Source organism: Gymnoscopelus braueri (genome assembly GCF_963280865.1).
Source record: "Gymnoscopelus braueri genome assembly, chromosome: 13".
NCBI classification, from domain to species: Eukaryota; Metazoa; Chordata; class Actinopteri; order Myctophiformes; family Myctophidae; genus Gymnoscopelus; species Gymnoscopelus braueri.
In genome coordinates, this window is record NC_137615.1 from 13,418,606 (window position 1) to 13,433,730 (window position 15,125).

The window sequence follows — 15,125 nt, forward strand, 5'->3', positions numbered from 1 at the left end:
CTTGGGTTTTAAATACTCTTAGCTGACCTTGCATTATACTTTCATGTTTTTTAGTTTTTTTTTGCAAACTGCTAATAATTCAATCAATCAAAAAACCATGCTGGCCGTAACACACCTCCATCCCTGCATTCAACAAGCTACATAAGGAAGGGGGAGCTGTCACTCAGATTCCAAGTGACCAATGGAGAGGTGTCTTACATCTATCAGCGTAGGACCCGCCTTCTGAACTTTAACCCCTCACACAAACAAATCCAAGAGAGAGAAAAAAAAATCGAGACCAAAGACATAGGTTTTGAGAGAGAAGGCATTTTGCAATCAGAAAAAACAACTTTCATTCGCAAATGAGGAAAAAAAAACATTAAAAACATTTTATTTCCCAAACATTTTACTAAGTATTTTGTTTTATGTAGTTTAAACAGTTTTTCCTTATTTCTTTACTCTTGAATTTTAAAAGTTTTGTTCTCAATTATTTTTTCTTTTCTTTCAAATTATTATTTTGCTTGCAAATATATTTTTTTGATTGCGTTTTTAATTTGTTTTAATTAAAAATATGTTTTTGTTCTGTTTATATAATTTCCTTTGCTTACAAATTATTATTTTTCGCTTGCTGTTTTTAATTTGTTTTCATTCAAAACTATTCTTTGCTCTGTTTATATTTTTTCTCTCTCAAATGTTTTTCTTTTGTTTGGTTAATAAAGACACAAATGTAACTCCATACCGCCGTCCATTTTTAAGAAAACTGAATGTATTTATCTGTGTTTTTTTTACAGGGAGCTTTCTTACCCACCATGCCAGAGGACATGTTGGCAGTGGCTCACCAAGCCCTGGGTCCCGTACTGTGGTACTGTGAGTATCAGACAAATGAATAGCTGATCTACAAGCTCACATGCCCAGAATAGAGACACTCTAGGGTTCATGTGGTTAAGCTACTTAGCCTCCACTAGAGGGCACTGTTGTTTTAAATGTCAGTCCACACAAAGTTCAGTTGGGATGTGGAACAACTTGTCGATGGAGTGCAGTACATAATGTTACATTTTGTCTAAAATAACTGGCTGAAAGTAATTGAGATATATATTTTTTGTTGTTTTAGGTTAAATTGTGCGTTTAGGTTGTGCAATTTAATCATGTTTATGCGTTCCTGCTCCAAACCATGTCACTGATGAACCCCAACTGGGGACCACAGATGAAAACTAACCTGGGCGCTGTATCTGGTACAATATATTTATTGTGCCTTGTCCCTCACAAATAAACCCTTTTTTAAGCCCAGTATAGCAATCAACCTTTGACTTGGGGTTACAGGATATCAGACAAATATAGCAGAAGATGTGGGGAAACATCAGCAAACTTCCTGGTTTAGTTCCAAATGGTAATAGTTTCTGAATGGAAGGGTTTTCTAAGTGCACAGACCAAAGATATCCGCTTACCGGTAATTTCTATCTTCCTTTTGGTCTTCCGTTTACTCCAATTTGTAACCTGGAGTTCCAGGTAGCTTTTTCCAAGTGTTAGATGCTGCCAAGTACTTGATTCAATAATCAAGCTTCTTTTTAAACACTATTTATTTTTTACTTTCCACAGCATGTCCAAATGGTCACCCGTGTACCATTGGCGAGGTATGTGCATTTATTTATTTATCCTAATTTCGGGGGTGCTATTTATTATAGTGTACTGTCTTTCACAGTATTATTTAGTCTCTTTCGGGTGGAAACCTCATACCTGTATGTCCAAAACTGTTAAAATATTGAGATAAGAGGTTTCTGCCCGACAGCAACGATTTGTTATTTTTAATCATGTTATTTTGATGTTTTTTTTTATAGTGTGGCCAGCCCATGGAGAGAGGTCGTTGCATGGACTGTGGAGCAGAGATCGGAGGAACTGACCACAGACCTGTCGCAGGATTCATTCCTGTACAGTTTCAGTAAGTACAGTCAAATATGTCATTCCATTACAGAATTGCAATACTGTGTGTACTACATGGTAACAATCCTCAGTGTTAATTTAACTCTGAGACTGTGTGTGGTGTACAAATGTAAGGGTTCCATTTGGTTCCATTTGCGCACAACGTCACAATGTATAAATTAACACTGAGGATTTTTACTGGCTACATTTTTATAGAGCTGCATAGTTCAAAGTGTTCATTACTGTCAGGTTTTAATGGGTTAATTGATTTTGATATATAAATTTTCTTCCAACAGAGGTGACCGCACCCAGCCAGGCCACATCTTAGGTGACCCCAGACGCAGAGACAACCCTGACATGTTGGACACCAAAGACATGTCCCCTGTGCCCTTCAACCTGATCCGCCTGCTGACCCACATGGCCATGCTGCTGGGCGCCATGACAGACACACAGGTAGGTTTCACTACCGCCTGCTGACCCACGTGGCCATGCTGCTGGGCGCCATGCCGTGTCATCCCAAAGCCTCTATAGAGCATCGCAGTTCCCGCCCACTTCCTGGTTTTTCCTGGTGCCGGAAGGAAAAACTCAATGCATTTTTCCCATTGACATTTCCAAAAATATTTATATCAATTAATTTAAGCCTAGAATCAAGCCATCCAGGGTCCTGGTGAATCATGACCATAAAACGTTTTTTTTTCTGTGATTTTTTATTTATTTTATATTTAATTATATGATATACTATATTTAATAAATACCCTTTGTTTTGCCGTTTAAAAAAATAAATAATCACAGAATCAAACGTTTTATGGTCATGATTCACCAGGACCCTGGATGGCTTGATTCTAGGCTTAAATTAATTGATATAAATATTTTTGGAAATGTCAATGGGAAAAATGCATTGAGTATTTTGCGGTGGAACCCGGAAGGGGCGGGAACTGCGATGCTCTATACCACTTGTGCAAGGACGCGCTGTGAGTGGCCAGTAGCCACTTTTGAGTGGCAGTTGGGGCAAACGCTCTCGACCAAAACATGATTTTAAGATTCCGTGCCTATACGTACATAACTCGGACGGCGCTGAGTCGGCTCAAGCGAACCTCTCAACGTTTCGGCACGGTGACTCGCTCGCTTGGCGGTGCCTCTCGTGGTTTCAAGTTCGCTTGAGACGGCACCCCTCCGTCGCAGTCAAAAACTATACTTTATCGGCCCAAAAAAAAAGTTCTGCAGTTGTTGTGGGCGAGAGGCAGTTCCGTGTGCGTCACAGAAGCGGGAACCATGTGTGGTTTTTGGTAGGCGAGAGGTAGTGTTTGTTTTCTTTCTGTACTGAAAGACCTGCTGATCGTTACATGTCACAGTTAACTCTTTCACTGCCACACTTATTTCAGACTGTGTCGTCCCAGTGCCAGGAAAAAGGTTTCCTCCGTTTGTTTTTTAACATTGAAGTGAATGGAGCAGCAATTTTTTGGATAGCGTTATCTCCTAGTTCCTTTGAGATAAACAAAAAAAAAAAAAGACAAAAAAAAAAAAAAAGACAAAAAAAAGTTTTTTTTTTCGTCATTTCCGTCCGTGGCCATGATAGCCATAGAGCCATCGGACTGGAATTCCCGTTTTTGGCAGTTAAAGAGTTAAGTGTAATTTATACTCTGATGGTATGATGGTGTTGCTTGCCAAAAAGAACACGTGTTGTGTCACAATCCGTTAGATACAACGACGATCTGAAACGACAATATAACGACGATATGAAAGATCACAGTAATAAAACTATGTTGATTTCTTGTTATATCCACCTATACTCAATGCGTCTGTGTGTGTCTCCAGGCCATCTCTGCCATCATCTGGCCTCCGGTCCCTGACCCGGGGGCGTTCCTCCTGGGTCACCTGCAGAAGGACCTGGAGCACCTGACCAGATCCCTGGGCAAGGGGACGGACGACACGGTCATCACTGTTCACCTGCTCCTCAGCAGCCTCCTGGAACCCGTCCAGACGCCCCAATGTAAGAAACAGTTAGACCACAGTAGACCAATCACAGCGAACTGCACCTCTCAGCTGACGCTGGCTACACCAATCACAGATCAGGCCCCGTTTAGAATGTCAGATATGCCTTCCGTTTAGATGGAAACGGAAGGTTGAAACCGCAACAAAGTGAAACCCCCTTCCAGAGTGGAAATCTGTGAAAACTCTTTATTTTTTATATATTTTTACTTTTGATATTGACTCTGCATATTCTTGTCTATTTCTCTGAATCTTGAAATAAACAAAACAGTGAAAAAAAGAAAGAAAGAAAAAAAAGAAATCTGTGAAAACGCTCCTCCTCCCATCCCATGCAATATGGGGGAAACGCATAGAAAAGGCAAAATGTGTGTTGTCATGTCTCAACTCCTACAATTCCAAGTGCTTATCAGGGTGGGGGGTCCCCAGTTACAATATGATTATTTTGGGAGGTCCCCAGTTCAAATATGATTATTTTGGGAGGTCCCCAGTTCAAATATGATTATTTTGGGGGGTCACGGCCTTAAAAGGTTGAGACCAGTACACAGACACACAAGGAAAGGGCCAACCCTGTGTGTCATAAATGTTAGACAATTTGTTCGAGAGTTTTACTGAAATGTATTCTTGTCTTGTCTCTTAGGGCCTGCTCCGTATGACAACCTGCTCTCCACCAAAGACTTCAGAAATGGCTGGGAGATGAGTGTAAGCAACTCTGTCATCACACCCCAGCTCAAGGTAAACACAAATATCCCCTTTCCTACTCAGTTTGTACATAGTCAAATCCTCACTGTTAATGTAGATCCATTTGTAACTCAGAGAGTGCACTCTCTGAGTTAAAGGGATAGTTCCTAAGCCAACAATTTGATGACCGACAGCGGTTCCGTATGGAGACACAAAGAGTCTCCTTTGTGTCTCCATACGGAACCGCTACCGCTTAGGAATGCAACCAAAACAAAAAAATATCCATGAAGTCTTCATGGGGTGAGTATTCGATCGAAAAAATATTTTTTTTTTGGGTGAACTATCCCTTTTAAATTAACATTCAGAGAGTGCACTCTCAGAGTTAAATTAACAGATTTTCCTGTGTTTACTGTAATATACGCCTTACATGGACACTGTTTTACTTGGACCGATAACTGCTCATCTAAGGAGAAAAAAAAGACGAAAAATCAACGTGTTTTCCTCAGAAATGTGAACTTATTTCCTCTCCTCTCCATTCCCAGCACTTGGACCGACAGCTGAGGGACGTGAACACGTTCGTCCGAGCGGACTCTCGGGTGTCCGCCAACCCGGTGGTCAAGCTGGTGTTCGGGGACCCCCGTCTCTTCCTGGCCTCCCTGCCCACAGACTCTCTGATCCACGGCTCGGCGGTGTGGAGCTGCAGGGAGAAGGTGTCTCTGCTGAGCCTCGCTCACATGGTGGAGCAGAACGACGGCAAAGACACCCTGCCTGTCCTCTGGAGGTTCCTGCAAAGGGTAAGAGAGTGGGTTCTGTCACCGTCGTGAGAATTGTACTTAACTATTAAAACGAGTGTATTTGTTTACGAGGCTTTTGCATGCCAGAGCCGAGCTGCACACTTGCGTGTGCGGGTTCTACGATAACTGTTTAACCCATTGAGGCCTGAGGTTACGATTCTGCAAAATGTCTTCTAAATCCTAACGGTTTTCTGAAAAACCTATGTTTCTATATCAGTGGTTTTCAAACCTTTTCATGTCAATGACCCTCAAAATGATATGGATTTGGCCACGGACCCCCATCTCAAAATATGTTGTTCCAGGGACCCCCCAGAAGCAAAGATTTGAGTTAATGTTTGCTTTAAAAGAATATATATATTCAAAGATTTTTACACATTTTCACGATTTAAAAGAAATTGCAGATCTACAAGCTCGTAGCACGGCACTCTGTGCCGCGCTACGAGCTTGTAGATGAGCTTGTATATCTGCTATTTTTGAATAGCCAAAGTGTAAAATAATGCTTTTTAGCTCAAATGAAAAAGTTACACAGATGCGTTCCAGGTATTAATGGGTTAATATACCACTACTGGTTGTTGTCATTTGTACCAGGAAGCGGAGCTGCGGTTGGTGAAGTTCCTTCCTGACATCCTCACCATGCAGAAGGACTTGGTCAAGAAGTTCCAGAACGTCACTGACGTGACCTATGGCTCCATGGCAGAGTTCCTCCACAGTCACAGAGCAGGTAGTGGAGCCACAATCTGCTCTACAGCAGTTCAAATCTGTAACTCTGTAGATTGTTTCAGTCATTTGGATTCAATAGAAGCCAGCATGTCTTCGATGGAAGCATGTTGTGCGCAGCGAAAATAGCCGATCTACAAGCTCTCAATGCAGTCTGTGACGAGCCAAACACATTTGGGAACCATGGCCTTAGATCAGATCTTCAACGTTTTCAGGCCAAGGACCCCCCTAGCTGAGAGAGAGATGAAGCAGGGACCCCCTCTATATTGTATAAAAATTGTGTTTAAGATTGAACTTTTTTTTGTTTACTTGGTCTGCTCTTTTTTCCCTCTACACCAAACACCTCTTTGCCAAAAAATAGCCGATCGCGCCGCGAGGCGTTGTGAGCTTGTAGATCTGCTATTTTTTGGCTAAAGTTCTCCTCAGAAAAGGGATGCTAGGGTTCAAGTGGTTAAGGTAAAAAAAAAAATCGCATCACACAAAGATTTGGCGGACCCCCTGTAGTAACTCTGAGGACCCCCTAGGGGTCCCGGCCCCCCTGTTGAAGACCCCTGCCTTAGATAGTTGTGCTCTCACGTGATGGTTGATGTGTCCGTCATGTCTTCTCAGCCGCAGGGCATTCCAACACCGGTCAACAGACACGACCGCAACTACCAGACTATCCTGAATCGTAGATGGGCTATTTTGGGTCATTGTTTTAAGATTAGAAGAGCATTTTGAAGTGGTCAAACTAGCAAAATGTTCAGACGCATCTTCTATAAAATCTTAATAGTCTCGGATGTTTCATATAAAAGCAAGGGTTTAAAGCCTCGATCTGGGATTTCTTCACATGGTTGGCAGTATGTAGAACAGCATGAACAATATTACTAAAACATCATCATTTTACATATTGTGTCAATATTATTTAGGAATCAGCGCTAGTGTGTGTGGGGGGGGGGCTCCTTTTCATACTGTTTCACCAATCACACATTAGGACTTTAGGATACTCAGAAATACGGGCGGTCCTTGAAATTAAATTTAAAAAAGTGTGAGAACCACTGCTCTAAACTTTCACAGTCTGGTCTGCCCCAGTGCTTCTTAACCACATGAACCCTAGCATCCTTATTCTGGGCATGTCATAATACTGTAGGTGTTTGAAAAGGTCACCACCACTCACTTGGGTCCTTTTAGGATCTAAAATGTATTTTGTAGCCCCAGCAGCAGATCATCACACACGGACGTGTCGGCTAGCGGCTTTCCTCAGGGTTTCACACTTCATCTGAAATGAAGACCTATGAAATCTCATCTCGCTGAATCATGTACCGTTTTTGTTTTAATGCAATGTTTCATCTCCATTATGCACCCAGCGTCACTGAAAGCCTGGTATGAGAAACGCATCAACATCTTCCTGACCACCTGGAACCAGCTCAGGGTGTCGTTGGCCAACAACGGTAAACATCTTAACCCATTAAGACCTGAGGCGATTCTTAAAAATGTTTTCTAAATCCTAACAGTTTTTTGAAAAAAAATCGAAAAAAATGTTATTCAAGATTTTTCAAAAATAGCAGATCTACAAGCTCATAGCGCGGCACTCGGTGCCGCGCTATGAGCTTGTATATCTGCTATTTTTGAATAGCCAAATAAATCTTAAGTGACAAAGATGCGTTCCAGGTCTTAATGGGTTAATACTAATAATAATGACAATAATCAGCTTTATTTGTATAGCACCTCTCAAAACTGTGTTATAAAGAGCTTTACACAAGAAGCAAAAAATACACATGTAGATTAAAAAAAATTGAGGAATAAGCATTAAAAGTTAATCTATAAAAGTGAGTTTTAAGCAAAGATTTTAAAACAATATGATAATCCCACAAGCCGTACGAAAGCTCCTCATCCTGTACTTTGATGTCGATGTGATGCTCTTCAGGTGAGATCAAGCTTCCAGAGGAGTTCTGCCAGAGGGACCTGGACCTCAGCAGTGACTTCAGGGTGCTGTTGCCTCGGCGCCAGGGCCCCGGCCTGTGCTCCACCGCTCTGGTCAGCTACCTCATCTCTGTGCACAACGAGCTGGTCTACTGCGTGGACAAACACACCGGAGAGACCACCAGGTGAGGGCGCTGTTGCCTCATGCATGAGTAATACTCACTGCTTGCATGGCATGTACTGTATAGTAGCAGCACTTGTAATGAACCTTTTTGTTCAGTATTTTTAGGCTAGGATGAAAGACTCAAATTATGCGGCATGCAGGATTGCTTCCTGTAGGATACAAAGTAACGTCTTTGTTGTTATTTGATCCATTTTGTCCCTCGTTTGAGAGTACAAATGTCAGGACCCCCAGGGGGGTCCCCAAATGATTTTTTGGGGGGGTCCCCAGATGATTAGCTAAATGTGCAACATTGTTTTCTCACTCAGCAAACGGTAAACAAACAGACCTACAGTATAAGTGTATACAGGGTATCTGCACATTTCTAAAGTGACAATTTAAGGACTTTGAAGACCTTTTTAATACCTCTAAAATGAAGAAAATAAACTAATAATAAGACCATTACTACGTCAAAAGCAACCAACAAACTATACCATAAAAAATGGTCAAGCATTGGCCAGATTCTAAGAAAGAGAAAATAGCGGATCTACAAGCTTGAGCTTGTAGATCCGCTATTTTCACAACATTTATCTGTGGAACCGAGTCAAACGAAATGTAATGCCTCAACTCTACAACTACATGTGCTTGTCAGGGTGCGGGGTCCCCTTGTTCAAATATGATTATTTTGGGGTGTCACGGCCTGAAGAGATTGAGAACCACTGGTGTAGTACTGTCCATTGATTGACCGACTGCCCTGTCCCTTGCACCCGTCCCCAGCTACACGGTGAGCCCGGCGGACCTGACGGAGATGCACGTGATCCGCTACGAGCCGGAGAGAGACCTGCTGCCGCTGGTCCTGTCCAACAGCCAGTACAGCATGGAGCGAGGCCAGGAGACCGTGCACGAGTACGACCTGCCCAAGATCCAGAGACAGATCCTGACCCGCTTCCTGCAGGGCAAACCTCTCATCTCCCTCAACGTGAGTGCTTATTGGACAACCCCTTAGATCGGGGCTTCCCAAAACAATGGGCCAGGGACCAGTTTTTAATGGGTCGCCAGTAAATATGCGTTTTTATTCAGTTTAGTTTAGTTTTTTTGTAAAAAATAAATAAATAGCAGACAAGGTCACAATTTGTTGCATTTACAATTTACAGTTCAGTCATTTAATCCAGAGCGACTTACAGTAAGCAAGGAGAACACCAAGTAATACATCAAATGCATAGAAATGGTAATCTAATAATAAACTAATAACCTATCGTCCAACCGTAGAATAACTCAAAAAAATCCATAATCTGTACATTGAACTATACACACTATAGATGATGTGTATAGTACAACAATGACCTGGCATCTGTCTACATAACCTGCTATCTAAGTTACATTTTAGCCTTTGCGTAAGCCTGCAAGGTCGTCAAGGCTAGGGCAAGTGCTACGGGCTAAGGTGGAGTCAAGCACTGCATTATAACCTTTACTATTTGTAGATCAGCTATTTTAGGTATTTTTTAAATAAGTAGCCGTTTATTTGAGCACTGCCTTTGTTGCCATAGTTGTGCTCATGTGATGGTTGATGTGTCCGTCATGTCATGTAATTTCCCCCCTTTTCTCAACGGCAGGGCATTCCAACGCTGGTCAACAGACATGACCGCAACTATGAGACTATTCTGAAGGATGTGAAAGGCAAAGTTAAACAGGTAAGTTTGTTCTATTTCCTCTATCTTTGTGCTAAGCCTCATTTATACTGTGTAGTACAACTTTTGTTGCTTGCCGAATAGATCAGTCCTTGTCGACAAGCAACACCGTCGTATTGTCCCCCCTTTTTGACCATTGGTCTGTACAATTTAGGCATTTAACTCTAGTCAAGAGTAGGCATTAACACTAGTCAATGAAAAAGGTTAAACTAAAAATCACATAAATAGAGGCCAGAGAGAACCGAGAACGAGGATACCAGGTAGACGGTGAACCTAGCATCTGTCTAAATAACATGCCATCTAAATCACATTCTTAACATTTGTGGTTGAGAAAAACAAATGGAAGAAACCAAAAAAAAGAATTGTGACCAAGATATGTCAACGTGTTTGTGTCTTGTCTGGCATCCCAAAAACAGGAGCCGCTGGCGACCCTGACCTTGTCCGCCCTGTGCGGGGAGCTGCAGTCCTACAGCGAGGCGTGCGAGGCCCTGTCCACGGTGGAGGTGGCCCTGGGCTTCCTGGCCATGACCGGGGGAGAGCCCCACATGCAGCTGTCCTGCTACCTGGAGGAGGTGCTGCAGATGGGAGACCAGACACCTCCGCACATCCTCAAGGTCTGAGAGCCAGACAGACACACACACACAGCCTTATCTCAGCCTTGTGCTGCCTCTCTCAGCCTCTCAGACAAACAGTGGCCCGCGTTGAACTTCCTTAATTTGCTACTCTGTCGTTAAGACGATATCTTCACCCGAATCCTCCCATACTATCCCATGCGTTGTTGTTGATGCTGTCGAGGGCGGAAAACCTTGGATGGCCAAAACTGTTACTTTCTAGGAACTGGTGGTGGGGGGGACGGACGGACACCTGTGTTCCAATCAGTGGTGTAAAGTAACAACAAGTACATTTACTCAAGTACTGTATTTAAGTACAATTTTGAGGTATTTTTTACTTTACTGGAGTATATCCAATTTTCTATACTTAATTTGAAAATAACAAGCTCAGGTTCTGTGCTTGTAGATACATTTTAGTACTTTTACTCAAGTAACATTTTGAACACAGGCCTTTTACTTGAGAGAGAGTATTTTTATATTGTGGTGTTGCTACTTTTACTCAAGTAAAATTTCTGAGTACTTCTTCTTCCACCACTGGTTCCAAGGGATTCAATGTACGGTTGTTTAGTCACACGCTCTTTGTTAATACTTTTCATTGATTCAATATCTATAAAACTCGCAGTGAGACTTTTTACCAGGTTCACGTTCATAAAAATATCTAAAATAGCTGATCCTACAAGCTCACAATTTCTTGTGAGCTTATAGATTGGCTATTTTCGCTACTTTTGTCTGACACTCTTGTATCTGTATATTGGCTATTTTTGCTACTTTTGTCTGACACTCTTGTATGACAAAGTAGGGCATTAATTTATGCAAAAAAACATACAAGGTTATATGTAAATATGGAGGTGCAAGGTTTATGCCTAACGGCCACGGTCTTTCTTTTTATTTTTTCCTGCCAGATGAGTGTTGCATTTACTCTCTGTAAACAGCTTAGTTCAAAATGAGCAACAAGTTGTTGGTATTTGACTGTGTGACTCAAGGTAAACTGTTGTGGTTTTTTCTGGTATTTGCACACACAGGCGTTGAGCATGTGCAGTTTGAACCACTGTGTGGCGCTGTGGCAGCTCCTGACGTCGCTCAAATCAGAGAAGATGCTCCGCCTCAAGAGGGTAAGACAACATGTATGCATGTTGGAACAGTGCTTCCTCAAAGTGGGGTCCAGGGACCCCCAGGGGTCCTTGAAGGGGTTCCAGGGGATCCCAGCAAAATTACTTAATGTGCCGTCAAAATCAGTTTAACCACTTTAACCCTTTTTTTTTTGCTTTATCAGCTATTCGGAAATGGCTCATCTACAAGCTCACAATGTGAATGATTTGAAACAAACAAACATAAGTATTTCTGGGACCCCAATCTACACTAAGTGAAATCTTCAGTGTTAATTTTTTACTCTGAGAGTGTACAAATGGAACCAAATGGTCCCTTACCGTTCCATTTGTACACTCTAGTACACTCTCAGAGTTGCAAATCTGTAAAGGTCCAATTTTGGACCCTCTAGTGGTTCCCAGGGCCTCAGGTTGAGAACCAGTGAATTATGCGTTTGAAAAAAATGTTAGTAAAGACTGTTGTTTTGTGGCGCTTTTTACGTTGTATTAAAACACTGCAGCTAAAGTTTACATTCATATCAATAAATACAAATGGTCACAGTTAAGTGATATATATTTCCCACTTGGATTAACCCATAAAAACCGGGAAATCGTCTGTCATTTTAGTTTTGGCCATTCAAAAATAACAGATATACAAGCTCACAGCGTGTCATGCCGCGCTGCGAGCTTGTACATCTGCTATTTTTTTTATTTTATTTTAATCTAGAAAGGGTTTGAAAAATGTTGAATAATTCTTCAATTACGAAAAAAGTTTAAGAACTACTGATTTCAGGTTTTTAATGGGTTAAATTCATTCACAGGGGTACGTTCACGCTGTTCCACAAATCACAGACTGAGACTTGACCTAACAAAGGTTTTCAGTCGTGACATTTATTTTCGACTTCAATCCCTGTTTTCACCTCCTCAGGACCCGTTTGTAGGGATCTCAGAGGAGTACTGCCAGGCCCTGGGCGAGGAGGAACGAAGGCTGCTGACGGCGTTCTTTGCCAAGGGCAGCGTGGATGCCTTTCTTCTGGAGATGCACGAGTTCCTCCTGCTGGTGCTCAAGAACCCTCACGCCCCGGATACCTACAGGCCCAACTGGGGGTAAGACAATGGATCAGTAACATTACAGCAGTATTACCCAACCTGGTGCCCGGGCTGCCCCCTAGTGGGTAATATAGGGTTTACAGTGAAGTATATAGGATTTAGGGCTGTTCGCACCAAGCACAATAACTATAACGATAATTATGTGAGCGTCCATGCTGATAAACTATGACATTCTGTAAACAGTGGCACGAAATACTGCGTCAGAGCCTGTTTATTTTTTTGGGGTGGGGGGGGTCTCTGTGGTGCTGAAAGACGCATGCAATAGGATATATCGATTGATTATTAATTATAAGGAGGTGAGTTGTTGCGTTGAGGTAATGCCAGCTAGCGTTAGTTATTCATAATCATCTCCTCATCTCCGTTATTAACAAAACTTTGGGTGAGTGAGACCAGTTGCATCACAGATGACCTGCTGATGGATTTTTATTTACATTTTTATCGTTCATAAAATTGCTCTGAAAGTGATCAAAACGATATCATTGACGAGTGGTGTCTGTGGACTCTGCCATCCACTTCAGTTTTTAAAAACGACATATTTATTATCGTTATCGTTCTTGGTGTGAACTGCGCTTTTAAGCGCTCAAACATGTCTGAGAATTGTGTTGGTGTGTCGGGTGCGGTCTCGGCTTTTGTCATCCGTAATGCTGTGCGTTCACACTGGCAGCTACCAAAGATACAAAGCTTACGCAGCATATTTGCAGCTTTGTAGCTGAAGTTGAAACCAGCTCAACTTTGTGTAGCTTTTGTAGCAGCTACAAATGACGGATGTATCTTTGTATCTTCATTTCCATTGAAAATGAATGGTAGACTGCATCTTTGTAGCTGCATCCGTGAACACAGCATAAGAAGGCTGGTGAGCCACTGACCTACAGTGAGCGATACAGTAGCTGTTGTCTTTTACACCATGATAACATGACTGACGGTGTGTGTGTGATGTATGTGTTAAAACAGCCTGAAAGACACGCTGGTGTCCTACCTGGAGCGTAAAGACCTGGACGTTCCCCCCGACGTGGAGGAGTTCTTCCCAGAGCAGATCTGCTTGTCACAGTACATGGAAGCGTGGAGGTTTACCGTGGCCTTCAAACTGGAACGCACCCAGAGATGAGTGAGGAGTTCTTCCCCAGAGCAGATCTGCTTGTCCACAGTACATCGAAGCGTGGAGGTTTTACGGTGGCTTTCAAACTGGAACGAGACGAGTGCAATGATGACCTGTGAAGCCTGATTTATGCTTCGTCGTACGACGGCCGTCGCATCCCAAACGTATCGTTGCTGTCGCGCAGAAACCTCTTATCTCCATAATTTATTCTAACTGTGTTTTTGTTCCCGTAATTCAACGCCCTGTACTTGATCATACCACGGCGTCAAACAAAAGCATCCAAAGTAGCAGATCCACAAGCTCGAAACGCGGCGCGAAGCGACGCGTTTCGAGCTTGTAGATCTGTTACTTTTGATATTTGAATCTTGAAAAGTAACAGTTTTGGACATAATGAGGTTTCTACCCGACAGAGACGGTATCGACGGTGCGACACGCTGTGACACGCGTGTCGCACCGCGACTGCGTACGACGGAACATGAATCGAGCGTTGGTTAATGAATGTTAGTGTGAAGCCTTCTGTTGTTGTTTCTGTGGCCCTTTTTACTTTGTATCAAAACGCCACACAGCTAATGTTTACATTCGTATCAATAAATGAAAACTGTCACAGATGAGTGATATATATTTTCACACGTATTAATGGATGTGCCTTTTTTAAAGAGCAGTGGGCGCGAGTTTGAGGGCGCCGCCAGCTCATTTGCACAAGCGCAATACACATTTAGAACTACCAAAGTGAATATTGACTCCTACTTAATGGTGTATCTTCTCTGTATTGAGCTGAACGGATTTATGTTCTGTTGTAGTTAGACATTGTTTTCTATTTTCCCGGGCAGTTAACACTGTTCACTGTTTGTCTGAATGCTGAAGAGGACTTTTTTTGCTTGAATGTAAATTTCTCTGCCATCTCTGACAATTTGTTCTTTGACTCAGGTGCACAACTCCACATGGTGGAGTCTTAACTCTGGGAACTAAAGGTCGAATAAAAGTACCATTTGGCAATCAATAAGTATTGAACAGTTTGATCAACTGTAAAGCTGCTTTTTTTCACATTCCTGATTGGACAAAATGTTTTCTTTTTCTGAATCCCCATTATCTTTTATGTTCATTATAAACCACTGCAATTATTGAACACAATATAAGTACCTCCCACAATTATTGCTTCAGTTTGTTTTATTGCTTCGGCTGTGTATTTTAAACTGTAATGATGGACTAAACATGCCAGTGATGTAGGGCTGGGCGTTCAACCGAAAATATATTGAAACCCATATTTAGAGCCAATATCTGACTTAAAGGAGCACTTCACCCATTTTCAACCTCATCTTCATATACTTCACTAATGCTCATTATAAAATGGCACCATTTCCATCTGCTCACTTTGCATCTCATTGGTGGGCAGTTCAGA

The 15,125-nt window shown here is 42.2% G+C and overlaps 1 protein-coding gene across 4 annotated transcripts in view; it reads left to right on the forward strand.

The window, feature by feature from the left end:
• LOC308098088 (E3 ubiquitin-protein ligase rnf213-alpha-like) overlaps positions 1 to 14,875 on the forward strand; it is a 58,123-nt gene extending 43,248 nt beyond the window's left edge. For all 4 annotated transcript variants that reach the window (XM_080446312.1, XM_080446313.1, XM_080446315.1 and 1 more), the window contains 16 exons: positions 771 to 846; positions 1,576 to 1,610; positions 1,815 to 1,915; positions 2,193 to 2,349; positions 3,712 to 3,886; positions 4,523 to 4,617; positions 5,106 to 5,357; positions 5,946 to 6,078; positions 7,421 to 7,504; positions 7,981 to 8,161; positions 8,914 to 9,115; positions 9,750 to 9,827; positions 10,241 to 10,438; positions 11,458 to 11,547; positions 12,449 to 12,627; positions 13,582 to 14,875. In XM_080446312.1, the coding sequence (XP_080302438.1) occupies positions 771 to 846; positions 1,576 to 1,610; positions 1,815 to 1,915; positions 2,193 to 2,349; positions 3,712 to 3,886; positions 4,523 to 4,617; positions 5,106 to 5,357; positions 5,946 to 6,078; positions 7,421 to 7,504; positions 7,981 to 8,161; positions 8,914 to 9,115; positions 9,750 to 9,827; positions 10,241 to 10,438; positions 11,458 to 11,547; positions 12,449 to 12,627; positions 13,582 to 13,735 (2,190 nt within the window). In that variant the 3' untranslated portion in view covers positions 13,736 to 14,875. The remainder of the gene's footprint in view (positions 1 to 770; positions 847 to 1,575; positions 1,611 to 1,814; positions 1,916 to 2,192; positions 2,350 to 3,711; positions 3,887 to 4,522; positions 4,618 to 5,105; positions 5,358 to 5,945; positions 6,079 to 7,420; positions 7,505 to 7,980; positions 8,162 to 8,913; positions 9,116 to 9,749; positions 9,828 to 10,240; positions 10,439 to 11,457; positions 11,548 to 12,448; positions 12,628 to 13,581) is intronic.
• Positions 14,876 to 15,125: the final 250 nt, after the last annotated feature.